The sequence below is a fragment of the Panthera onca genome, chromosome E3, assembly GCF_046562875.1.
Source record: "Panthera onca isolate mPanOnc1 chromosome E3, mPanOnc1 haplotype 2, whole genome shotgun sequence".
Lineage (NCBI taxonomy): Eukaryota > Metazoa > Chordata > Mammalia > Carnivora > Felidae > Panthera > Panthera onca.
The window spans coordinates 3,045,949-3,071,553 of NC_138354.1; the positions used below are offsets into that span (position 1 = coordinate 3,045,949).

Genomic DNA, 25,605 nt, shown 5'->3' on the forward strand with positions numbered 1-25,605 from the left:
GTTAATGTCAGACCGTGTGTGGGGAAGTGGGCAAGGGAAGTGTGTGAATTATGTTGGGGGGGTGGTCTGCAACACTGAGTGTCCCTGCTCTCTGCCTCGATGACACCCGTGTCTCATCCTGAAAGTGTTGCTTGAATTTTTATATAGAGTGACACAACACATTATATAAAGATGGTTTCCAGTTCTAGAAATAACTTTTAGAAATTCCAATAGAATTATAACACTTTTTGTTGAAAGGTCTAGTTTACATGTAATGACCTTCAGCTGTTTCACATTTGTCATGTGTTCAGCTAGTTGTGCGTGATAAGTACTCCATGCATGGCATCGTGCTGGGTGCCAGGGCACAGTCATGAGCCGGGCAGGTCTAGAGGCTGGTTGCTTGTGCCAGTGACCGCCTAGCTGGGGAGACAGACATCGATTATGTAGTGTCACAAGTAAGTTGCATTTGGGGTCAGCGTGTTGGCCACGGAAGGATTGCATAGACAGTTCACCAAAAATGCTTGTTGAACACTTGCAACATGTGGTGCCAGAACTGCTCTAGACACAGAACCGTTAATACTTCTTTTTGGTGTTTGGCAGGTACATTATCCCGTCCTTACAGAGGCTTGACGCTGGGTTTTACCGCTGTGTGGTGCGAAACAGGATGGGAGCTCTCTTGCAGAGAAGATCAGAAGTTCAAGTCGCATGTATGTGTGCATTGGAAAAGTCTCCAAGTGATGAATCACAGAAACAAAGTGTCTGTGGGGAATGCCGATCACAATCACTGTTACCTGTTGTGGGAATTGAGACTGTGTCTCAGATTCTCTTGGGGATAGGGTCATTGCTAAAATTTGTTGGGAGACAAGTAGCCAGTGTAGCTGGCCCAGTGATGGTGATGGGGCTAATGAGCCAAATAGCCCTTGTGTAAAATTCACCCTTCAGGGGCTCTGTCAGGCACTGTGGAGGACAAAAAGACATAAAAAATGAACAGGATGCCTTCTCTTTTATGAATTAGCTGCTCGTGGCTTTTATTATCATTGTTATGTTGAGATTCAAATGTTTTTCAAATAAAAAATTAAACCCAATTAGGTAAAATTTCTTCAGTTCATAATCAGTTCTTTCCAGCAATTTGTTTAGAAATCCTTTAGCTCCACGATAAAAAGTACATGGATGGTAATGTCCTAGACGGTATTACTGTCTAGGTATTACTGTTGGGGACCTGATGCATCCTCTGTGGGCAAGACTCATTTTAGAGAATGCGGCTTCTGAAAGTAACTGAAGGGGAGATACCAGAATGCAGGGAGTTTGCACGTCGTTAGCAGGAATTGGAGAGACAAGCTGGTCTGCACAAAGCACTTAATACTTTCCTAGTCCAAAACCTGGCAAGGTAGGGTCCTTCTAAAACGGCCTGTCAGCTTTATTACATTTTGAATTTACTACCGAAATGTCTCTTCATTTAAAAGAAAGCAGAAGGTGTTATGCTACTTTAAATTACATATTAATACGTTGTAACGGATTTGAGAGAACTCGAGAGATCCTAAACTGGGCTGTGCCAACCAAAAAAGACAGTATTTTCTCTTTGTTATTTTGACCGCAGGTAAGGCCTATAGTTTTCAGTGTCACTGTGTCAAAGAAAACAATTTCTAGTTACTCGTCTGTCTCTACACGTTTAGTTATGTTTTTAATTACTAGGAAGGCTTAGCTTTTCTGAATTGTGGTGAAGTCACTCAGCTAAATCTTACTGCAGGATAATTTGGAACTTGTATTCAATTGAATAATTGAAAACATAATTAATAAATATGAATTTCAGTTCAATACCCCAAACATATTTGAATAAGTTAACAGCTTGGAATTTATGGTAATGTATTAAATTCTATTGAATAAAATTAAATTTTGGACTTTTTCTTGGTTAATTATTTATATCCTTGTTTCTAGAAATTTATCTTTGGCTCTTAGACTTTTTCTCTTCTTTTTGTTAACGAGCTTCACTTTAAAAATAACTGTGACTGTTCACCTCATCTGTTTCATCTCCTAGAATATTAAATGCTGTTTATTACATAGGAAATAATTTCCTCTGAATAAAAATTCCATTGATAATATAGATTTGCTATGGACTATTCCAAATTAAATACATTGAGACAAAAAGACAGCATATAAGTCAAATCTGTGTGTATACACATGTATCTGTCTCTAATCCTAACATAGACATTTTTCAAAAGTTTCAAATGTTACTAATTTAAAAATTGGTGTCCTCTGCCCACATTCTAATGACTTCGCTTTTTCCTGTGACCCCATTTCTTAAAAATGTTAAGCAGTAGCACAAAAGGCTGCAACAGAGCCTACCTGTCCCTAATTAAGTCAACAGTATGGGGTTTGGAGAACCCTGTGAAAACAACTTTGTGGTTAAAAAAAAAAATCTCTCTTCCAAAAGATCTGTTAGGGAGACAGCACCCCAGCAACGGAAAGAAGGAGAAAGTGAACCGGGCAGTGGTGGCTGCCTGGGCGGAACTAGCTTGAGAAACTGGGGAGTCGGCGGATAGCTAAGGGCGACTCTATGGTCTCTGTGGCGGTAGGATGCTTCTCCATAGTTTATTCCAGAATTCAAATCAGTTGCAAACATTTCATCGCGTTGTTGCAGCGACAGAGACCACGAAGTTCTGCTGATGAATGCGTTTTGTGGGCACCTTGGAGGCCCGTGGCTTTGCCTCCCGCTTCACTTCCCCACCAGATCTGCCCTCGTCAGCACTGACGCTCAGTCTCTTCTTGTCTTATGGTTTAATTAAAGCACCGATGGTGACTTTGCTGTAATACATAGTTATTTCCATCTTGGACCCTCCGCCCCTCCCCCCCCCCCCCCCCCCCCACACACACACACAAAGTAGTTTTCTAGAAGTCAAAGGGTCTGATTTTTCTCTGCAGATATGGGAAATTTCATGGATACGGACCAGAGGAAAACGGTTTCTCAAGGACACGCAGCAGTTCTCGACTTCCTGCCCATCAGCAGCTGCCCCAGGCCACAGGTGACGTGGTTTAGAGAAGGGCACAAGATCGTTCCCAGCAGCAGAATGTAAGTTGCTCCAACTTTAAAATACAACTCCTCGCGCTTGTTGGCACCATTTATGTATCATTTAATGAAGTTCACTGTATCGATTAAGCCCTGAGAGGAATGATGTGGCCTCGTAGTCCTTCCCCAGGCCGTGGTGAGTGGCTCTTTGAGGACCTGGCGGGGAAGCGTGTCAGCAGTTTGAGGAGATCGTCATCCCGTAAAGTTAGTCCGCGGAGTGCCGCCCGCCCTGAGTAAAGCATCCTTACTTGGTCGTCGTGGTCCGTTTTTCCCTTTCTGGATGCGCTTTGTAAGATATTGTCATCCCTGAGTTGTTTAGCTCCAAGTGCTAATTTAATGAGTGCCGGTATTTACTTAGAGAGCTGTGGGGGTTTTTTCCCTCTTTTTACTGAACCGTGTTCGATACCACTTTCTCTGACGATAAAACAGTAATTACTGCTTATTTCTCTTTATCCTTTTATCCTGCCGTGACAGTTTTATTTCCCTTCGTCTAATTAGTGGTTCGGCATCTATTGCAGAATACTGCTTTGTGATTAGTTAAGCATTATTTCAAGGTGTTCCTGCCTATCCCGCATTCAAGGTATTTATCTAATGCCAAACAGATTTTCTTCATTTAGAGCTTTAAGTGATTAAAAGAGAACATTTCATATATATTTCATAAGTGGGCATTTTGCAATACAATTTAAAGTTAATATACCAAATATAAACACTGCAGGGATGAGCATTTCTGAAAGAATCCTGAAATGCTATAAGCTTGGGCTAAAAGTCAAGTACTTACACCATCAGATGGTTGCACTCATACAAAGATGCATGAGAAGAAAATGCTTTTGTTTTATTCTGTTCTTTCCAAAAAGGATGTGTGTGTGTGTGTGTACATATATATATATATATATATATATATATATATATATATATACACATACATATAAAACACAGTTTGCTGAGTAGGTTTTAAATGTAACTCTGAAAGTCACTGTGGGGTGTAGACTTGCTTTCTCCCCTGCCTGCCCATCCACGGGATCCCTTCTCTAGGCCAGCCGTCATGCTCTCCCAGCCGGGCATCTGAACCTGCTTGACCTTAGGCCATTCTGAATCCCATTTAACAAATGTTTCTACTCTTGTTATTGGAAACAGGAAGACTGTTGAAATGTATAAACACAACATTTAAAAATGTTAATGGGGCATCTGGGTGGTCAGTCAGTTAAGCATCAGACTCTTGATCTCAGCTCAAATCTTGATGTCACAGTTCCTGAGTTCAAGCCCCTCATCTGTCTCTGTGCTGACAGTTGGGAGCCTGCTTTGGATTCTGTTCTCCCTTTCTCTCTCCCCCTTACCCACTCAAGCTCTGTCTCTGTCTGTCTCTCTCTCTCTCAAAAATAAATGAACATTAAACAAATTTTTTTAAATAAAAACAAATTTTAGTAAAAATTCTAATTACCTTAGAAAATGGGAACCTGCTTTCCTTCTTCCTTATTTTGGTAAGAGTTGCTTGTGTGTCCAACTTTATATTGCTTCCATTGATAGCAAATGCCTCTTCAGGTCGGTGAAACAAAGAATAGGGATCAATTTTTCATTCTTTTAGAAACCTGTTAGGTTGAACACAAGGCAGCTGAGATGGACTCCGGCAAAATATTCTGGAGAGTTCTAGCATTGAGCCCAGCATGGCTGGGCCAGTTTGGGAAGAATGCTGGGGAAGAGGAGGTGTGAGGGAGGATGAGGGGATCAAATTAAGCTTCTCCAACACTGGAGCTTCCCTTCATGTCCATGGGGGCACGGCCCACGGTGGTTGCCGTCTGGCAATTCGTTTTTGACTTGTGGTCTAGGTGTTGGCATCTATTGGAGAAGTATGAAAGGAGGTAGAGTGAAATAACAAGTCTTAACTTGATAAGCTTTTCTTGTTTTACTTGCAGATTCTTGCCAAAGACTCTTGAATTCCTGGTGAGCTAATGATATAAAGATGCTAAGTAGGTTTTAACTTGGTGTCACATCAAACAAATGATCTGCGAAGCTATTGATGAATCTCCAATGTCAGTAGAATAATATACCGGTGATCCCTTTTTTAGGAGATGAGATGAGATGAGGCTGATTAGGGGTATTTACACATTTGTAAGGCCCTTCAAGTTTCATATTTTCCACCTCATCATCACCCCCGTATTTATTAAGTACCTGCTGTGCAGGACATCATAAATCAGCATGTGTGTGGTTTTCTCTGCGAGTTTATACATCATTCAGAGATAGAAAGTTCGGCTTTGCATGGCAGTTGGAAGGGCATTTCTGCAGGGCCCCTGTCTGGATGGTTGGCAGACAAAAGTCAGATGGCGTTAGATCTGTTCTGCGCCACCAAAGGTGTCATTTAAAAACAAATGTTCGGCTCAAAGCGTTTCACTCATATTGAAACAGGTCAAGCTTCTGTACCTGCTGTAACCTGATTATCTGTGGTCGGTTCCACCACATGGGTTTGGGGAGGGGGAGGGGAAGGTGGTCCCTGGCCACAGGGAGGAGGAGCCTGGTCTCGCCAACCCCACCCCCTTATTGTTAACATTACCGCGGGATCTTCAAAATGTGAGCTTTCGGCTTACAGTTTAATTTCTTTCGCTTTCAAGGGAAACAACAATTCTGATAATAATTCCTGACTTGAAAAGTTTGTTGGATGGCCTAGTAACAATTTTAACAGCGGCCGTTAATTATTGGATACCTCCTCGAAACACGTCTTCCCTGATCCTCACCATTGCCTTCAGCTGTGCTAGGAGCTCGCGGACTGCAGACGGGATGCTCGATGGCCCTCCCAAGGGCACACAGCTGACCGGTGGCCCTCTGGCTTCCGCGCCAGGCCTGTCTGCATCAGGCTGATCCTTCTTTTCACTTTGTCTTGCCAAACCCTCTTCGTGTGTTTGATGTATTTTTTGCATATGCTACTTTTGTTCCTACTTCTCCCTTTTAGAACGTCAGCCTTCGGTGTGAAACACTATAGGTCGGCGTGAGCCACAGGCCCACACAAACTCTCGTGCCCACGTAGCCCTGAGCGTGCCTGTGAGGGTGTTATTTGTATGTATTCCCTTGTGTTGGGGCTGTAAGTCGCCGACTTGAGAAATTTTTGACAAAAGAGAAGGCAAACATGGTTTTCCAATTAAGGCACGGGCTTTACCACATTCCGAGGCCTAGCGGGGGATGGGGTGGAAATGAGGCCTGTGTAGCACGGGGTGAGGGGCAGCGGGAGACGGAGGGCCGCTGCCGTGTGCCGAGCCCAGCACCCTGTCACCAGCACCCTCTCTGCTCCTGCACCGCATACTTGTTGAGTGAGGAGGCTTCTGTCGTGTGGCAAAAGGAGCGGCAAAACTTCATCACCATCCCGGAAAAGGAGCTGAAGTGAGTGTCCCGGAGGTGGATGTGGGCTGCTTCGCATTCACAGGAGAATGGGGCCAAATGAAAAACTCACACAGTTCCGATGGCAGTTTGGGCTTTTTCTCCCGATTCGTTCACCGAATACGTCCTGAGGACATACTACCTGCCAGGCACCGTTCCAGGCACCGACTGTGCCACAGGAAACCAAAGAAAGGCCCTGTCCTCAGGGAGCCCGTCTCCAAGTGGAAGGAGACGTGATAGGCCAGCTGGTGATAACAGAGAGGAGAAAATAAAGCCGGGCATGCAGTGGGGAGAGGGGGGTCCGGTGGGTTGCTGTTGTAGATGTGCGTTCAGAGAAGCCCTCTCTGATAATAACCGGAGACCTTTGAGCGGAGTCAGGGAGGAGGCCTGGGAGTAAATCAGGGAGAGGAGCAGGTGAGGGAGCAGAATGGCCGGTGCGTTGAAGGCGTGGCCCGGGTGGGCTGAGGGAGAGGGCTGGAGGTGAGCTTTCGGAAGGGGCTGAGCCTGAGTCCTAGAAACAGTTGTCTTAGCCAGAGTGAGGACCTTGGCGTTTGCTCTGAGGAGCTGAGCGGAGCAGCCATGCGCTCTTCCTTGTGACCCTTCTGTTAGGAATTATGTTCAGAATAGGGCAGCTCTGGGGCAGCAGGATCAGAGACCAGGAGGCCTGTTAGGGGTTTGCTGCAATGGTTGAGGTGGCTCAGACCGAGTGGTGTGGTAAGTGTCAGATGCTGGTCTCTTCTGAACGTAGAATTGATAGGATCTATGCCGGATTGGACGTGAGGTCTGGGAAGAGGAGGGACGCCATGGAAAATCTAAGACTTCTGGCCCGAGCAGCCGATGGGATGGAGTTACCGTTTCCTGAACTGGAGAGATGATTGGCGGCAAAACAAGTTTTGTGTATGTTGGGGGGAGGTTGGTGGTGGCGTCTGACATTTGTTTTGTACGCGTTTGAGGTGCACAGTAGACGGTCAGGAGGATGCACTCATGAGATGGTTGGATGTATCAGACTCAAGGTCAGCAAAGAAGCAGAGGCTCTGCGTTCATGACATTTAAAGCTCTCTGCAGCTCTGTGTGACACACACAAGCCAGTGAGCGAAACCCAGAGGGTTCCCTCGTATCTCTGAAATGCTTGTGGCCGCAGGTCACAGGGGATGACTCTGGCTGAGCTAAAAGACCGTGCATTGGAGTGTCAGAGCCAAGCCAGGAGAAGGAGCGGACGGGGTGGCACCGGGATGTTGCCCAGGAGCAGGGAGTGAGTCGGCACCTGATTGGCTTCCCAAGGATGTGAGGTCCTATCCTGGAGCTTGTGACCGCGTCAGGTAACACAGCAGAGGGGCAGTGGAGCTGCAGAAGCAAGAGGGCACTCGCAAGTGGGGGGTGGGACAAAGAAGAAAAGGCGAAGTCTCATGACTGGCGCACCCGGGTTCAGTGCCAGTGCCCACTGACATGGCACGGGCCGGCCGCCAGCAGCGTTCTCGCGTCTCGCCTTCAGCCGTGAGCTGGTGAGAGTCACGACCCCGTGTGGCATGTGTCCACCGTCTCCTCCAGCAGTGTCAGCCTCCCCTGGGTGCTGGGTGGCTAAGCCCTCCTTTTTCTGAGAACTGGGTCTGACCCCGCAGATACGCACTGCTGGAATGTCTGGGTGAATGAGGAAGTGTGAAGGAAAGTCATGTGATATCTGCAAACTTCCTCACCAAAAGCGGGGGGGGGCAGAGCATAGCAAACCTGGAGCAAAATGTTATTGATGAAGGGGTATAAACATATCTTCGAAAGGCAAAAATACTTTGAAAGAATTGAGAGTAAGTTATACTCAGAATTTTGAAGAGGCAATTACAGGTTTTATTTATCTGAGAGGCTGCAAAAAAAAATGCATGTTTATTTTTCTGATTTACTGAATCCACACAGTTAGTTTGGTATCTCTGCATGTCAAAGATGAGTATAGCCTTGTCTTATAAATACAGTCTAATTTGATAATAAAATTGTCCTGTGTTGTTTGGGTTTTGATATATGTCCTTCGTTTCCTTTTATTTCTCACAACGCGAAGTGTGAATGCCGATGTCGTGCAGTATTTCTCTTACCTCCAGGAGGTGATTTACGTCGGCAGTTATCAGATTAGGACGCAGAAACTTGTTCTGTGCGGTGCCATTCTTCTGCCTAATTGCGGGCCCTCGTGCTCGGATCGCGTGTTGAAGCCTACCCGACGGGAATGCGGAAACACGGCGTGCTCGCAAGTGTTTTGCAGGGAACGCGAAGCTCACAGGTTCAATATTTCAACCTCCGGTCAGTTTCGCGGGACGGGACGCCTTGGCAGCAGTGATCTGAATTGTGAAGTACGGGCAGTAAACGGCATCCCGGGCGATGGGGAAACAGCCTGCCTCGTAACTGTCCGTGCTCACACGCTTGAACGTCCGTTAACTTATTACCATTTCATTTCAATCGCGTCAAGAAAGATTTGTTTAAATTAGCACTTGCGGTGCAAGTCCCAACTTAATGCTTGAATGAAGTAGATCTGGTTGTAAAAATATTTTTATAGTTAACGGGGCTTTCAGAATAATATGCCTTTAAAAATGTTGTATTATATTTTATGAGCATTCTGTGAATGTTTATAGAGTATGTCTATACGTGTGAATTGAGCCATATTTGGTGTTAGTGAAAAAGACCAGGAGATGTGGGCTCCAGACCTGCTTCCACCATTAATTCTGACCTTGGGCAGATAACGTACTCTGGTTTGCTTCCATTTTCTCAGGTCAGAATGAGGAAGGTGTGCTCGATGACCACTGAGGTCCTTTCTGGCGCTCACGTTCAAGCGATGCTCGCGGAAGGAAGGGCAGGGCCGGCTCTGCCTCTCCCGCCGTCTCCCTTCACGCCTCCAGCACATGCTTATCGAGTGCTAATTTCACACTGGCACTGTACTAGCTGCCAGGGGTCGAAAGGGGGGTGAGGCACCGAAGGGCCTGCCATCGGTGAGCTGTGGCCTCACGTGGAAACAGGTTAATAAACGGGACACTTTCGCCGTGACGTAGTGCAGGAGAGAGTGACGTAGAGCGCGAGGCACAGATTGCCAGCACACAGGTCGATGAATTTAACAAATATGTGACAGATGCCAGGCACTTCCCGGTCACGTTCCCGGGACACTTCGTACTCCTGTGCCCCCCAGCCCTGCCCACGGATCTAATTTTTATTGCCACAGGATCGTTTTTCTATTCTAGAATTTCTTGTAAAATGCGACCATAGAATATGCAATCTTTTGTGTCTTGCTTCTTTCAGCATTCATTCTCAAGGTGATAGTAACAACAATTATTAACATTTTTGAGTGCTGGGCGCTATTTTAAGTGTTTTCCATGTAATCACGTAATGATTCAGGAGATCCTCGCAGCAGCCGAGTGAACCATCCTGTTACTATCCCTGCTTACTGATGGGGGCTGAGGTGGACAGAGGCCAGCGGCCGGTCGTGTCAGAGCCCACGCTGTCCCCCCTGTGCTCACTGCTTTCTCAGCCTCTATGGGGAGAGTGAGGAGCCAGGAATATTCTTGGGAGCGGTTACTTGTCTAACCAGGAAAGAGCTTGTATTTGCCAAGCTGAAGGGACTGTCATGTGGTCAGGGAGGAGGAAAGGGGGCAGGGAGAGTGCAAAGGGAAGAGACTGGATGGGACATGGGACCTGGAGTCACCAGGGTCTGGGAAAGAACCTGGATTTATTCCACACGGAGTAGGAAGTCTTTGCAGGAGTTGGTGCTTTTTTGGAAAATGTTTTGAAATTGCGGTAAAATGCACGTAACATATAATTTACCGTCTTAACTGTGTTTCTGAGTACAGGTCGGTGACGTTAAGTACGTTCCCAGTGCTGTGCAGCTGTCCCCACCATCCTTGTCCAGAACCATTTCTTCTTCCCACGCTGCAACTCTGTCCCTGTTAAGCAGTAACTCCCCGCTGTGCCCGCCCCTGGCACCCCTGGCACCCGTCCCTCTACTTTCTGTCTCTGATTTTGACTCTTCCAGGTCCCTCTGTAACTGCAATCATACAGTATTTGTCCTTTCCCCCACTTTTAAATCAACTTAGTATGTTGAGTTGATTGTGTATTCACACGGAGTTGCAAGAAAGAACACAGGGTCCCTTTAGCCGGTCTCCCCAAATGGTGCTCTCTTGCCATCCTGTCACACAGTTTCACAACCAGGTTATTGACATTGATACAGTCAAAACACAGCACATTCCCATCACCAAAGCGTCCCTTCTGTGTCCTGTTCGTAGCCACACCGCTTCGCTCCAGCCCTCACACCCACCCCAGACCTTGGAAATCACTGATCTGGTCTCCGTTTCTCTAGTTCTGTCACTTAGAGAATGTCGTGCCAATGGAATCCTGCAGCCTGTCTTCGGGTTGGCTTTCTTCACTCACTGTGACCCTCCGATTCGGTCCGCTCATTGCCTGTGTGGGTGTTCGGCCCCTTCTCGTGTGGTGGTCCAGGTGCCATCGCCCGCACCACCGCTCACCTGCCGAAGGTCAGCTGTGTGGTATCCACTTTTCCTCCATTGTGAGTAAAGCTGCTGTAAACGTGCGTGTACAGGTTTTTGTGTAAACACAGTCTTTGCTTTTCTGGGATAAACGCCCAGGAAAGCAGTGGCTTGGCTATGTGGTAGCTGGATGTTTAGTGTCGGTAAGACGATGCCAAACTGCTTTCTGGAGCGGTTGTACTCTTTCCGATTCCTCCCAGCAGCGTGTGAGTGATCTAGTCTCAGCCTCCTCACTAGCATTCACTGGTGTCACTGTTTTTTACTTTAGCCACCCTGATAGGTGTGCAGTTATAACTCGCTGTGTTTTTAGTTTGCATTCCCCAGTGGCTAATGATGTTGAATATCTTTTAATGTGTGGATTTTAAAAAGAACCCAATAGGAAAAAACTGCATTTCTCGAATGGAAAAATACAATCATTTATTTAAAAAGTCCACTGAAGGGCACCCAGGTGGTTCATTCGGTTAAGTGTCCGACTCTTGGTTTCACCTCAGGTCATGGTCTCAAGGTTCATGGGATCGAGCCCCATGTTGGGCTGCACACTGAACGTGGAGTCTGCTTGGGATTCTCTCTCCTTCTCTCTGCCCCTCCCCCACCCGTTCTCTCTCTCTCTCTCTCTCTCTCTCTCTCTCTCTCTCTTCCCCTCTCCCCCTCCCCTTTCCCCCTCCCTACATCTGTCCTTCCCCCCTCAATATAAATAAACTTTAAAAAATAAATGAAATAAAAAGTCATTTGAATGGATGAAAGAGCAGAAAATATGCAGCTGAAGTGAAAAATACTATCCTGTATAGTTATGAGGAAGAAACTCAGAATAAAGCACAGAGATTAAAAAAAGACAGAAAATATAGAAGACAGGCTCAGAGATGAAGAGGATAGAATAATCAGTTGAGCTCTAAGAAGGGTCCAGAAGGAAAGAATGGAAAGAACGGGGTGCGGATAATGTTCAGAGATAATTGTCATAGTATTTCCTAAAACGATGGATCCTCAGAGTCAAAAGGCAGATGAAGCTTCAACTAGGATAAATGAAAATATATCCAAATCTAGACGTGTTCGAGTGTCACTGTGGAACTTCAGAGTCAGAGAAAAAACCTTAACAGCAACCATACGTGTAATTCAGGCTGCCTCAAAGGAACAACAATTAGATCTCAGCTGACAGCAATAGTAGGGAAGATAGCGGAATAATAGCTTCACCCTTCCAAGGGACGTAACTCTAATCATGGAATCCCACATCCGGCTAATCTGCTCTCCCAAACCGAGGGAGACCTGAGGATATTTTCAGACAAGACTGGGAGTTGACGTTTCTGAAACGTGTGCTAAGAGAACTACCATCAGTGGGCTTGAGGAGAAAGGATGCTGAATCTAGAAGGAAATGGAATATTAGGAATGTTGGTCTTTGTTTGATTTTTTTTCTAGTTAGGAAATGTTTAGTAATTGTAGTTTAAATATATTTAAATAAGAGATAATGAAACAGGCCAGGTTGAGATGATTCTTTGGGACTTTTTTTAAAGAATGGCTGCTGAAGGGGGCCCCCTGGGTGGCTCACTTGGTTAAGCATTGGCCTTCGGCTCAGGTCGTGATCGCGTGGTTTGTGAGTTCGAGCCCCGTGTCGGGCTCTGTGCTGACAGCTCAGAACCTGGAGCTGCTTCAGATTTTGTGTCTCCTCTCTGCCCTGCCTCCAGCTCACACTCTGTCTCTCTCAAAGATAAGCAAACATGGAAAAAAAAAAAAAAACAGAATGGCTGTAGAGAAATGGTGAGTATCTACAATGGGTACCTGACGTCAAGTGGGTTGTTTTTCCATTAAGGTGGGAAATACCAAGTGCTCCTGGGTAGCTCGGGCAGTTGAGCATCTTACTCTTGATTTGGGCTTAGGTCATGATTCTGGGGTCTTGGGATCGAGCCCTGTGTCGGGCTCTGTGCTCAGCATGGAGCTTGCTTAAGATTCTCTCTTTCTCAGGAGCCCCTGGTTGGCTCAGTCGGTTGAGCTTCCGACTTTGACTCGGGTCATGGTCTCGCAGTTCGTGAGTTCAAGCCCCATGTCGGGCCCTGTGCCAACAGTTCAGAGCCTGGAGCCTGCTTCAGATTCTGTGCCTCCCTGTCTGTATCTCTCTCTCTCACTCTCTCAAAAATAAATAAACATTTAAAAAAAAGATTCGCTCTTTCTGTCCCTCATGCATTCTTTCTCTCTTTCTCTCTTAAAAGATGGTTGGGGGGGTGGGGGGGGGTACCAGAGAAAATCCGTATGCTAGTGGAAATTCTCCACTAGAGAAGGAGAATGTGAAGAGTGAAGGGAGTGTGAGTGTGACTGGAGGAACAAGGTCTGGAGAAGGCGAGAGGCCAGGCAGCCTGGGCACCCACAGAGGGGGCATGAGAAGGAAGGCCTCAGCAGGGTGGGTCCGCAGGTGTGTGCCCTGTGTGTGGGGGCCCTTCCGGAAGGGGGGGCCTTCGGTAGAGTGAAGGGCAGCTTCCGCTGTAACACAACAGACACCTTATGTGGGTGTGGATGCACGTGGCTTGGCTGATGTGGGAAATTGAGGGCTTGTGGATTTTTTATCTTCTCTGCATATTGGGAAGAGGTTTAAGTTTAGAGTGAAGTGTGGCACAGGAAGAGATGTGAAGATGCTTAAGATAACCGTCCAGAGAGTCCAAGCAAACCGAGAAACTCGCTAGGCACATGGGACCCTCTGAGCACACATGTGTAGTTGTGGTTTGCGGGAATGGATCTCTTCAGTGACGGTTAGTAATTCTGGTGTAGTTGTACAGAAGATGGCTAATTGGATTCAGAGACGGTGAAGTCTTGCCTGTCAGATGGGAGTAAAAATAAGGATGTGCAGGGTAGTTTGCAGAGATTTGATGGCCCTCAGCTGTCTGAGGGAAGAAGTGACGGGTGGTCATGCACGGCAGAGTCAGAGGGCTGTGGGAGTCTGTGAACTGGTGGAAATGAGTGGAGAACGGAGGGGAAGTGCTGCATTGGGCCCCCCAGGTCCTCTCGTCTTCACCTTGGCTATTCCTTCCAGCCCCAGACAGCTGGTGTCTCCTCCCGCTGGAAGGGAGAGACTGGGTGGCGCTATCCAGAATGGTGGCCAGGGGTAAATTTTTGTGGCGTGAACTTTGGCCCTTAGGGAACCCGAGAATGGTATGTGGGGGAGAGAGGGTGGGCCGACAGGTAAGTCCGCTGGACTGTCCGACGAGACACGGCTTCCAGCGGCCTCTCTGAAGTCATCCTGGGAGTCCACGGTTGCAAAGCTGAGGCCACTGGGTCCCCACCCTCCTTTGTGCTCTCTCCTCCCTCCCTCCTTCCTGCTTCTCTGTGACCTCACCCACCCAGAGTGGGGCCACACAGAAGCTGCTGCAGGATGACTCTGTTCCCCAGGAGACCTGGGCTAGGACCTGAGGGATTTGAGGTTGAGTGATGATGAATGGAACTTTCATAAGGCTTGGCAAGGCTAAGGGAGTGACCCTGGGTGCGGGGCTGACATGGCATGCAAGACAGTGTCAGCAGAAGTGAGAGGGTTAGACACCCACGTTCGCGGCGTGAGGGTGCTCAGCCACCTGGGATGACGGCAGGAGGAGGAGTCCAAGGGAGAAGCCGAACCGGGAGAGTCCTTCTTGGGCAAATGGAGCGAGCGAGTAGAAGCCGAGCAGGGCATGTGTGGAGAGTAAATGGTGGTGTGACTCCATCCCGTGGGGGCAAAGGGCTGGGGTTTGGAAGGAGGAGAAACGGGCACTATAAAAGTGCCCACTGATGGCTCTGGTGGCGCTTGCTCTGCGTAGGCTGGACACCGGGAAGCCCTTCTGGAAATGCTCCTCTGGGTGGTTGGCTCCAACATCTGGCACTTTGGAATCCCACCGCTATAGACTGACTGTCTGTGCCCTCCCGCCCCCACCCCCACCCCAGGTCATAGGTTGAAATCCTCATCCCCAGTGTGATGGTGTTAGGAGGTGGGGCCTTGGGAAGGTGCTTAGGCCATGAGGGCGGAACCCTCGTGAATGGGATTAATGCCCTTAAAAAGAGACCCCAGAGAGCTCCCTCCCCGCTTCCGCCTTGTGAGGACAGAGCAAGAAGCCAGCTGTGAACAAGGAAGAGGGCCCCCATCGGACACCAGATCCGTCCGTGCCTTGAGCTTGGACTTCTGGCCTCTAGAACTGTGGGAAGCAAATGTTTCTGTTTAAAAGCCATGTATGGAATTTTAGCAACATGAATGGACTGAGACACCCACCCAGGAGGTGTCTATCCTGGGACAGGTCACATAGCCTCACAGTGCCTCTCCTACAGGGAGCAGGGAGACTCGTCTGTTCCTCCTGAGTTGTCCTGAGATTTAGAGTGAGAAGTAATTTACCAACTCATGTTTGAGGAAGTGACAGATGACCTGTACTATCTGTCACCCATCCTCCCAGATTATGTCCTGGTGCTTACCATAATGGTGCCCTGTGTAGACGAGGCTGTGTATGTAGTTGTCTCCGGGAACCGAATGCTAGCTGGGAGAGAGGGACCCCGGAGTAGAGAATGTGCTCTGCCCCGGTGTGTCCTGTGGGCTTTTCCACGTGCTGGTTCATCCCCTAGAAAGTTCCTTTTGTCGTTCCGACCGCATCCAGGAGGAGTCCCGTTGTCCGAGCCGATGATATTGCAGGCATATTAGTGTCCGTAGAAGCAGGTAAGAGAAAGATGGGCAGCGCGACGTTGCTTCAGTGAATGGCCTGCAGAGCGCTGACAGAGGTTGCATTTCCCGTGCTTCACATCCACTGTGCACCGTGGGAGGAGGTCCGAGGTTGCCGTGAGAAGTTCAGACTTTCTTTCAGGTTGGCAGGTAGTTTGACACTGTGGGATGAAAGGTTACCCTTTAAACGCCGTTAGATCAGGTCTGGGGCCTCAGCCGGTGGCGGCGGATACCAACCTCAAGGCCTGCTCTATCCCGTGATGTGCACGGCCGGAATGAAGGTTGTCACGTATCTTCTGTTCAGTAACGTTTGTGTGGCACGTGTGGGAAGCTTCTGCTCTACCTGCTGCTCTGGGATAAGGGTACCTCACAGCAGAGAACTGTTCTGAGCAGCGTGAGTGGCCGAAGGGCAGGGGTGGGGGTCTTAGAGTCACTTGGTTCCATTTGAGTTGGCAGTGTAGTGTTTAATGACAAGACTTTAATATTCTATGTACCAATTTTTCATTTGAAAATAAAACACCACTTCATTTTACAAGAGATCTAGTGACAATAATGCATTTCTTTACAAATATTAGCCTATTATACATCTCAAGTCAGTCGCACATAATTGCATTTCACCAACTCTACATAATACTTTAATTAAAACCAGGATAATTAAAATACAGTTTTAATGAACAATAAATTCTGAAGTTGCCAGGCCTGGAATGTGTTATGTGAATCATACCTGCTCTTTTTTTTTTTTTTAGCTCTTAAATCGGTATCCACATTATGTTTCGAAATGGCAACAATCTGAGCAAGAGGCATTTTTAATCGTATGTAATAGTGTATACTAGCAAATCATGTATTTCTTTGTGGCTGTCATGTATCTGTCCATCCTCTTGCATGTATAGGTTGTTCGCTACTGGTTGTAAACTCTGGAATGAAGGAAAAGCTTTTCCTTGTGGTTTTCTTCCCCGGCTTTATTGCTACATAATTAACCTGTAACAGTGTATTAGCTTCAGGTGTATACCATGATGATTTGATATGTGTGTGTGTTACGAAACGATTGCCACAATGAATCTGGTTAACATTCATCACCACACAGAGTTAAACCTCCTTTTTGTGCTGAGAAGTTTTTACAACTACTCCCCTAGCAACTTGCAGAGAAGCAGTGCAGCGTCGTTAGCTCTGCTCACCACACACGTTGCATCCCCAGGACTTGTCTTGTGACTGGAAGTTTATACCTTTGACCACCTTCACCCCTCGCCCCCCACCCCCACCTTTGGCAACCAACCGCTGATCCGTTTTCTTTCCACGAATTCAGTTCTTTTAGATTCCATGTACACGTGAGAGCGTACTGTATTTGTCTTTTTCTGTCTTGCTTTTTTTCAAGGAGCATAATGTGCTGAAGGTTCATCCATGTTGTCACAAAATGACAGGATTTCTTTATTGAGGTTGAATATCATTCCATCGTATATGTGCATACGTATGTACGTAAATATAGATCACATTTTCTTTATCCGTTGACCTGTTGATGGACACTTGGCTATTTCCGTGTCTTGGCTGCTGTGAGTGATACTGCAGAGAACGCGGGGGTGCACACCTGTGCTTGAGACAACGATTTCTTTTCCTGTAGATACACACCCTGAACTAGAGTTGCTGGATTGTATGGCGGTTCTCCTTTCCCTTTCTCCGGAATCTCCAAACTGTCTTCCGTCATGGCTGTGCCAGTTGACATTCCCACCAGCAGTGCATGAGGGTTCCCTTTTCTCCACATCCTCTCCAACACCTGTTACCTCTTGTCTTTTCGAGAATACCCACCCTAGCAGGTGTGAGGTGGGGTCTCATTGTGGTTTTGATTTGCATTGCTCTGTTCGTGAGTGATGTTGAGCGCCTTTTCATGTACCTGCTGGCCATTTGAATATCTTCTTCGGAAATGTGTGTACTCAGTTCCTTTGCCCATTTTGAAATGGATCGTTTCTTTGTTTTTGAGGACCTGGCAACTAGCACAGCGCTTGGCCCTCCTGATGCTTCTTAGATGAGTGGATGAATATCTCCTCAATGAATGAGGACATGGCTCTTTGTACTTGGCTCATTGTGGGGAGATGGTGTGGGACCATGTACATCAAATTAAGGTTCGGGAAACCAGGGTCCCAGTCTTAGCTCCATCACTTAGGAGGTCTGTGACCTTGGGCAAGGGCTAAAGGGACCTTTAACTGTTCCCAACAAAGGTAATGTAGTTGGGTCTCTCAGCTGGAGATGGTGACTTTGGGCACGTCCTTTAATTATTCCCAACAAAGGTAATGTAGTTGGGTCTCTCAGCTGGAGATGGTAAGTAGCAGCTACCCTATCAAGCTCTTCGAGTTATTACAGGGAACATGTATTTGGTGGATAAAATCACAGATGTGAAAACACTTGCTAACCTGTCAATGTAATGCCTGCTACTCTTCTTACCATTTCCACCTCTGCTCATCATACTCTCCATATACGTAAACTCGGATTAGTATTGAAAATCAACTATCACCTCATTTGGAGCTATGGATTTTTAGGTAGTTTTCATGATGAACTTTTGATCCTTGGTCAGGTGGCCCCTGGTAGTATAGAATATAAGGAGATCTGCCCCTTCAGCCACCCCACTTTCCTTCTCCCCCCGGTTATATTGTCCTTGGGAAATTCAAGCCAGTCTTAATATTAGCTGCGTAATTAGGGAGGCATTACTGCCCGTGCATCTAATGGATAGTTCATTACACAGTCAAATTTAAGTGACTTTTATTAGCTTCTCTTTTGGATTATCATTGTCAGTGTTGCTCTCTCCCAAATACGGGTCACTTACTCATTCACTTGTCTGTTTATTTGACAAGTACCTAGCTGCCCTGGCATCGTCCATGAAAGTTACTCCCGAAGCACCAAACTCCCTAGGAAGGAAATATGCTTTGGACTTTGGCCAAGGGGATACTGCTACAGTTAAGAAGTCAAGGAGATTTGGTAACTTTGTTTCATTTCTGACCCAAACATGGGGCGTGGTCCCTATGGGCAGCTTCTGGTGATGCTCCAGGATGCCTATCATCTTGTCTATCCATGGGGAGTCAGTGGGCAGAGTGCAGTTCAGTTTATATGGCCACTTAGGGGGCTCTGTGCCATGGCAAGCCTCGTTTCATCTGGTCTTGTCCCAGAGTCCTTAGGCAGAAACTTGGATACCAAAGTGAAGTTCTACCCCACAAAAGGGGAGGGAAAGGAACACTAGGAAGGAAGGGATGTGCTCAGAGCTCAGGGAAAGTCACGTGCTGTGTCCCCTTCTTGGGCCCGTGTGCACTTGAGGGCTAGGACTGGCAGGAGGCTGTGACGTGCAGAGACTGAGGCGGTGTGGGCATGGGGAGGGTCAAGAAAGGCAAACAGATAAGTGGGGGGCCAGCTCAGCTGGGCAGAGGGTGCTGTTGCACTCGGCGACCTGTGTCCCCACGTAGGAAGAGAAGCATTTCCAGGGGGTGGAGGGTACAGTACAGCCTGCGGAGTCCTGGCGGTCACGCTTTTGAAGGCGATCGAGGAGCATGGACTGTGAGTTGAAGTCCCCACACAAATGGAGAGTGTGTGACGACAGGATAGGCTTTGGGAAGCACAGGATTAAGTAAGATGGGCTGACTGTGGGAGCCAGCTGTATTCTTTAGTCGTTTTCTGATTCTGGGCAGGCCTAACTTAATGACTGAGGGGCTCCGCTTTTTCATGTGTGACACGGGGTAAAGGCAGTTCTGGTGGATGTCTGGTGTGAAACACGTCGCCAGTGTGTTGGCTGGGGCTCTGATGAGCCACGGAAGGAGCTGGCCGCCCTCAGGATGAAGTTCCCAGTGGCAGGTCAGTGATGTGCGGCCAGCGCAGATGCTGTGGAGGGTCATGCGTTGCCTCATCTTTCCGCAAGGCTGCTCTAAATCTTCGTGGCATTCGAGCAAAGGAAGCCGAGGAAGTCTTGTCACACCAATTTTGTGGATGACTGAATGGGGGAAGGAAGTGGTTATGTGATTTAAGGTCAACTACTGTGTTAGTGATTGAGCTGGGATTGAGTTCAGCACCTGAATGATGCCTTTCTGGTTAGTTTTGTGAATGTTTATGACACAGTTGATCTTAGGTTGCCCATACGGCATTTGATACGGCAAAGGGGTCCTCTGCTGGGCGTCGGTGCCCATGCTTCGGCCCCACAGTGCCACGTGTACCCGGTGCCCAGTGGCAAGTCCACAGCCTCTGCGAGGTTAACTTTTATGTGTAAAATACAGATGATGATAAGGCGGCCTGCCTCCCTCACAGCACTTTTACACTTTTATTTTTGTTTGCAAGAATCAAATATGGTACCAGATAAAAGATACAGTGTGAGTTACGAAGTGTCCTGTCTGTGTAACGTGGGCTCATTTTCTCATGAGGGTTTTTGTTCCTTGCTGTAATCAGATCTGACCTAAGACTAGGTAGATCTAATTTGCGTCCAGGTGACAGTCCCTATTTCAAGGTCAAGGTCGTCTCTCATCCCTTCTGTCCATCAGCTGGTCAGCACTGTGCTAGACTCTGGGATAAAAAGATCAATAAAACAATCCTGGCTCGGAAGGGCTTGTAACCTAGTGAGAGGGTTGTAGCCGTTTCTTCGTAGTTCATCCTGCGTAGCCTCTTTGTTGTTTTTATTTTTAAACATTTTTTTGATGTTTATTCATTTTTGAGAGAGACAGGGCACGAGCAGGGGCAGAAAGAGAGGGAGACACAGAATCTGAGGCAGGCTTCAGGTTCCAGGCTGTCAGCACAGAGCCCAGTGCGAGGCTTGAACCTGTAAACCATGAGATTGCGACCTGAGGTGAAGTCAGACGCTTCACCGACTGAGCCACCCAGGCACCCCTGTTTTTTTATATGAAAGCTTTACTGAGCTGTAATTCACCTATCATAAATTCTTTTTAAAGAATACATCTTTTTTAAAGTTTATTTATTTATTTTGATAGATAGGGGAGGGGCACAGGTAGAGAAAGAGAGAGAATCTGTCCCATGGCACAGAGCCCGACATGGGATTCAGTCTCAAGAGCTGGGAAATCATGACCTGAACCCAAATCAAGAGTCAGACACTTAACTGACTGAGCCACTCAGGTGCCCCTGAAGATTACATCTTTTTAAAGTGGTCTTTAGGATATTCAGAGCTTACAGTTGTCCCCACCGTGTGACAGAGCATTCCCACCACCCTGAAGGAGAACCCCAGACCCATTTGTAGCCCCCGTCCCCACCCCCAGGCCCTGACAGTGGTCATCTACTTTTTATCCTCCTGCATTCGTCTGTTTGGGATATTTCGTATCAAAGGAATAATATGCTGTGGCCCTTTGATACTTAGCGGTCTTTATTGAGTTGATTTTTCTCTCTCTCTTTTTTTTTTTTTTTTTTTTACTGATCGTCATTAAATAACTCAATGGTTGTTTTTTTTGTTTTGTTTTGTTTTTTGTTTTTGGTGGGGGAGACCTTTCCTGAGCTGAATTCTACCTGGGTAAAGAAAAGACGTCCTTCATTTCTTTACCAGACACTTGTCCGACGTCTCCTTTGTGTTGGGCACTCTGGCAGGCACTCGTATGATGTCACACAGGTCCCTGTTCTCATGGGATTCGCAGTCGTAAGGGGGAAGCAGACCAAGAAATGGGCACACGAACAAACACATAAAGAGGATCTGGTGATGAGAAAAGCCCTGTCCCAGGATATAATATGTAGAACAAAATTTTAGGAAGGAGAAGCAGTAGTAATCTGAAGAAATGGGGCTGGGCATTCTGGGTACGGCAGTGACAAAGAAACCGAAGCAGGAAAGAACCTGCCTGGTGGGGTGGGAGACCTGAAAGGAAGCTGGCAAGGCTGTGGCCCCGGGGAGGGGGGAGTAGGGGTTAGGCCTACCTGAAGTCAGCAAGGCCCTGTCTGGTGCTTATGGAGGTGGGCTGCGGGTTTATCCTAAGTGTGGTCGAAAGACAAGGAGGATGCCATAATCAGATTGGCTTGAAGGAAATCTGGCTGCTCTGTGAAGAATGGATCATAAGGGAGGGCAGAAGGAGAGCCAGAATCCTTAGGAGGCTCTTGCAAACATCCTGGCAGGAGGCGCTTACATAGCCTGAATTAAGATGGGAAAGAGGAAATGGGGACAAATTAAAGTAATAGGTTAAATTAGAACCAGTAGTTATGGTATGAATAGATAACGGCAAAGTGGGGATATGTAAAAAGTAGAATCTTCGGGACTTACCATGGAGTGCGTGTATAGTGGAGTCAGGCTCCTTGTTTCTGATTTGAGTCCTTGGGTTTATATGTCCTAGAATGGTGGCAACTGGGTAAGGATGGGTTTGGGGCACGTTTAGTTTCAGATGCTTGTGAGAAGTGTGGGTGGAGAGATCAACTGGACGTTTGGGAGTCCACAGCCTGGAGCTCCAGTGGGGAATCTGACTGGGGATATGAAACTGGGACCCATCCATATGCGGGTGGTGTACGTGTGGTATTGAAAACTGCAGGGGTAGATGAGCCTTTCTAGGGAGAGAGATTTTAGACGGAAGAGACGCAAGCTGAGAATGCCAACATTTAGTGAAGGTTGGAGAAATAAGGTGCCCACAAAAAGAGAGAGCCCGCTAGAGGGGAGGGGGCACCCAGGAGCACTCAATGTCATGGAGTCGCTAAGAAGAGAGCTTTTTACCTGGTTACAGCCCACGTGTGGTCTTGACGTCGAGCACAGACAAAGGACTAGGAAGAGGAGATCAGCCAAGTGCAGGAGGGGGAGGCAGAGAAGAAGATCTGGGGAAGCCCCTTTGTCCGACGGCTTTCAGCAGCCCTTTGGGAAACCCGTACACGATGGATTCAGCTGCACAGCCTGGTTGGGGCAACGTCCGCTCTCGCTCTCTGCCACAGCCATAGGGTAGAAGGTCCTCCAGATAAAACGTGTCGCGGACAGATTAGCGGTTGGGATCAAACAGCCACAACGGCACTAGTTCACGCCTCGCCCGGGATGATGTTGGTTCAGGTGTTTGTGCTTGCTGTTTGTCACTGCTGATGGAATTGTCCTGTTTTACCTTGGAAGGTTATAAATGGGGGGGCATCCTTAGAACTCATGCGTGAACCTTCCCTCTTGCGTCTAGATGTGCCCGTTCATTATTAGACAAGGTAAATCATCATACCCAGCTTCCGTCACACACGCAACGTGCGTCCTTTACTTTTATAATCAGAGTCCAATAGTTTAACACACGCAGCGGCTCTGTGAATTACCTCTGCTGAGTAGTTCCGGGAGTTTAGAAGTTACCTACATGAAGCCCACCTTCACTCACCGTCATGTTCACCCATGTCTTTCGTTCAGTGAGATCACTGCCAAACCATGACTGCCTACTCTGACGATGCAGATCACCAGTACCTGTGCTTTGCCGAGCTTGGCATTCTGTCTGAAACCTGTGCTGTGCCAAGTTCTTTGAATAACTAATTGACTGTATAAAAAATAATTTTATTACCCTTCTCTTGTTCTCAAACTTGGTATGAACAAAGAAATCATAATATGGCTTGAAACTGCTATCTGTGGGTTAATATTCTTGAATGACATTTAGTTACAATTAAGCACGTGGTCCATAGCAATGAATGTGAACCAATACTATTTAGTGTTAATTGAAGCGGGGGTGTGAGGACCCGGCAGGCTGCCGCTGGCGGATCCCTGGCCCTTGGTTGGGAGTATGATGTCTGGCTCTTTAGTGCCTGGCTTTTATCTAACAAACTCTAAACGAATTTAAATAAATTGTAAATGCCCTGGATAAAATTTAGTCTTTCTTTTTTTTGCTCTAATGATGAAATAAGGAATTGTGGCAATCAAAAAAATTTTGAAAAGCATCTAATGATTAAAATACAAAAATGATGTTTCTAAATACTTACTGGAAAATGCCCTGGTCTTAGTGTTTTCTATGATCTTCTGTTCTGCTTCGTATCTTTAAGAAGGATAATAGATACAACTTGCAAAGAAGCAACGTAAAATGGTGGCTAGGAGTATGAACTCTGAAATCAGACTGCCTGAATTCCACCCTTGATTCCGCCATTTAATAGTTGTGTGACCTTGGGCAAGGTGCTCAGCCTCTCTGTTACTTTAGTTTCCTCCTCTGTGAAGCTGGAACCATATCAATATTTGCCTCATCGGATGGTGAGGATCTCCTCTCTGTGGCGCCTGCGAAATTAGAGGGCTCAGACCAGCACCTGGGTCACAGAAGGACATCATGACTGTTAGGAGCTCTGGTTACTCTCATCATTATTTTTACTAATTTGAATGTTCCAAATGGAGGAAGAGTCAACGGTCTTATTATTCTTTTGGTGTTAGTTCTCTTGAAGTAAATCTTGCAAAGCAAAATTGCATTTTGTATTTCTGATTGCTTTCATCCTATCTGGAGGCGTGAAAATGATTTCCTTAATCCTTTATGTGAACAGAAGTCCAGGTTCTCAGTAGCAGTGGTAAGATGGAGGTGACGGAGCAGTGGGGAGACGGTCTTAGGGGGCAGGGTGTAACGAAGTTGCGCGGATTTTAAAGATGTGATCAGAACCTGTCATGACGCCCTTCAGGGACACACCTTCTTTTGTTGACGAAACAGGAGGCAGAGACGTTTCTGTCTTCAAATGGCATAAATTTGGGGGGATCTTAGAAAAACCAAGGCTCATTTCACGCATATTATTTCTTCAAGTTCTCAACTAAACAAGATATTGAGGGAAGTTGAATTTATGCCCGAGCCCCATCTTGGTTCTGCTCTCCTTCTCCTGGTTCTGTTTGCTTACTTTCTGCGAAGTTGTCCTCTTAGAGCTTGGTGCTGGAATTGAGGGATTTGTACAGGAAAACATTGGATCAGGTGAGGAAATAGAGATACTGTATACATCAGGTGGCTAGCGAGCGAGCATGTGTGACATGTAGGTGACAGCTCTGCCCAGGGCTGCCCCAGCTTAGCGCTCACATTCGCTGGCGTCCTTGTTCACACACACACCGCTTGCCGTTTCCGGCTCCTGTGGGTGTAAGAGTTGCCATTTCCCTGCTAGTTTTCCCTACTAGCGTCAAAGGTTCTGCGTCTGTAAGGAAGCCCAGAGAGAAGAGAAGTAAATCTGACATCAGCAGCTCTCCTGTAGAAGCTAAGCAGGGCAGGAATGTTTCACGGACAGAACCTCATTTGTTCTCACGGCATTTTGCTGACGAATAGATCACTGTCCCTGTAGGACAAACTTGATAGGCTGCATAGGACGCTGCGCGTTGTAGAGTTGAGAAAAAACTCACTGTGAGGTCTTCCCTGACCCCAGTGTCTCATCTCGGGCTCCCAGGGTGGCTGGTGACTAGTCACGCCTTCTACAGCCTTCTAGCGCATTTTCCATCTGAACCGCGCTCAAGCTTGTTGAAGCGCACCTGTTGGCATGAGCTCAGGGAGGGTTTCCCACAGGCTCACAGGGAGACATTTTTCTTTCTTCCTGGCGGAACGCTTGGCGAAAACACGCGTGCCTTGAAGGAGATGCAAAATACGAGGCAAGTCAGAGGGGTGACGCCAGGGTGTGTCTCCGGGATACTCTTAGTCACAGCCACTGTTACGATCAGAGACGCCAGGCTGTCAACGGCCCTCACAGCTCAGGGCGGCTGCAGCTAAAATGCCGTCGTGTTGTGAAAGGTAGGATGAAAAAATGTAGTGTTTGTCCTCTGTTCTCACGTGCCCACTTGATCGGGGTCATTCAGAGCCCGTGCTGTTGGGCCGATAAATTTGGGAAACACAAACCATAGGATTCAGCTTTTGGTATGCTTCTGTTTCTTTCCAGGGAAACGTTTTCCCCTGGCTGTGGAAGCAGGTGTGGTCAGCATGAATTCTAACAACTTCACACCTTGCTTGTGGCTCCCGGACAGAGGAGGGCTGCCTCCGAGAATACAGAATGTCACTTGCGTGTCTTCGTATTGGAAAAATAGCAATGCCTTTAAAGAACAGTCTAGCATTTCAGGGAGAGGAGATAGGAGCCATATTAAAAGCAGAATGATTAGGACCTTTAGAACTTCGAGGGAGTTCTTTGACTCAGAAATCCTGGAGTTTACA

The 25,605-nt window shown here is 47.2% G+C and overlaps 1 protein-coding gene across 2 annotated transcripts in view; it reads left to right on the forward strand.

Moving 5' to 3' along the window:
* The window catches only part of SDK1 (sidekick cell adhesion molecule 1), an 882,012-nt gene that overhangs the window by 365,646 nt on the left and 490,761 nt on the right, over positions 1-25,605 (forward strand). For both annotated transcript variants that reach the window (XM_078440087.2, XM_078440088.2), the window contains exons 3-4: positions 580-686; positions 2,899-3,046. In XM_078440087.2, coding sequence (XP_078296213.2) covers positions 580-686; positions 2,899-3,046 — 255 coding nt within the window. The remainder of the gene's footprint in view (positions 1-579; positions 687-2,898; positions 3,047-25,605) is intronic.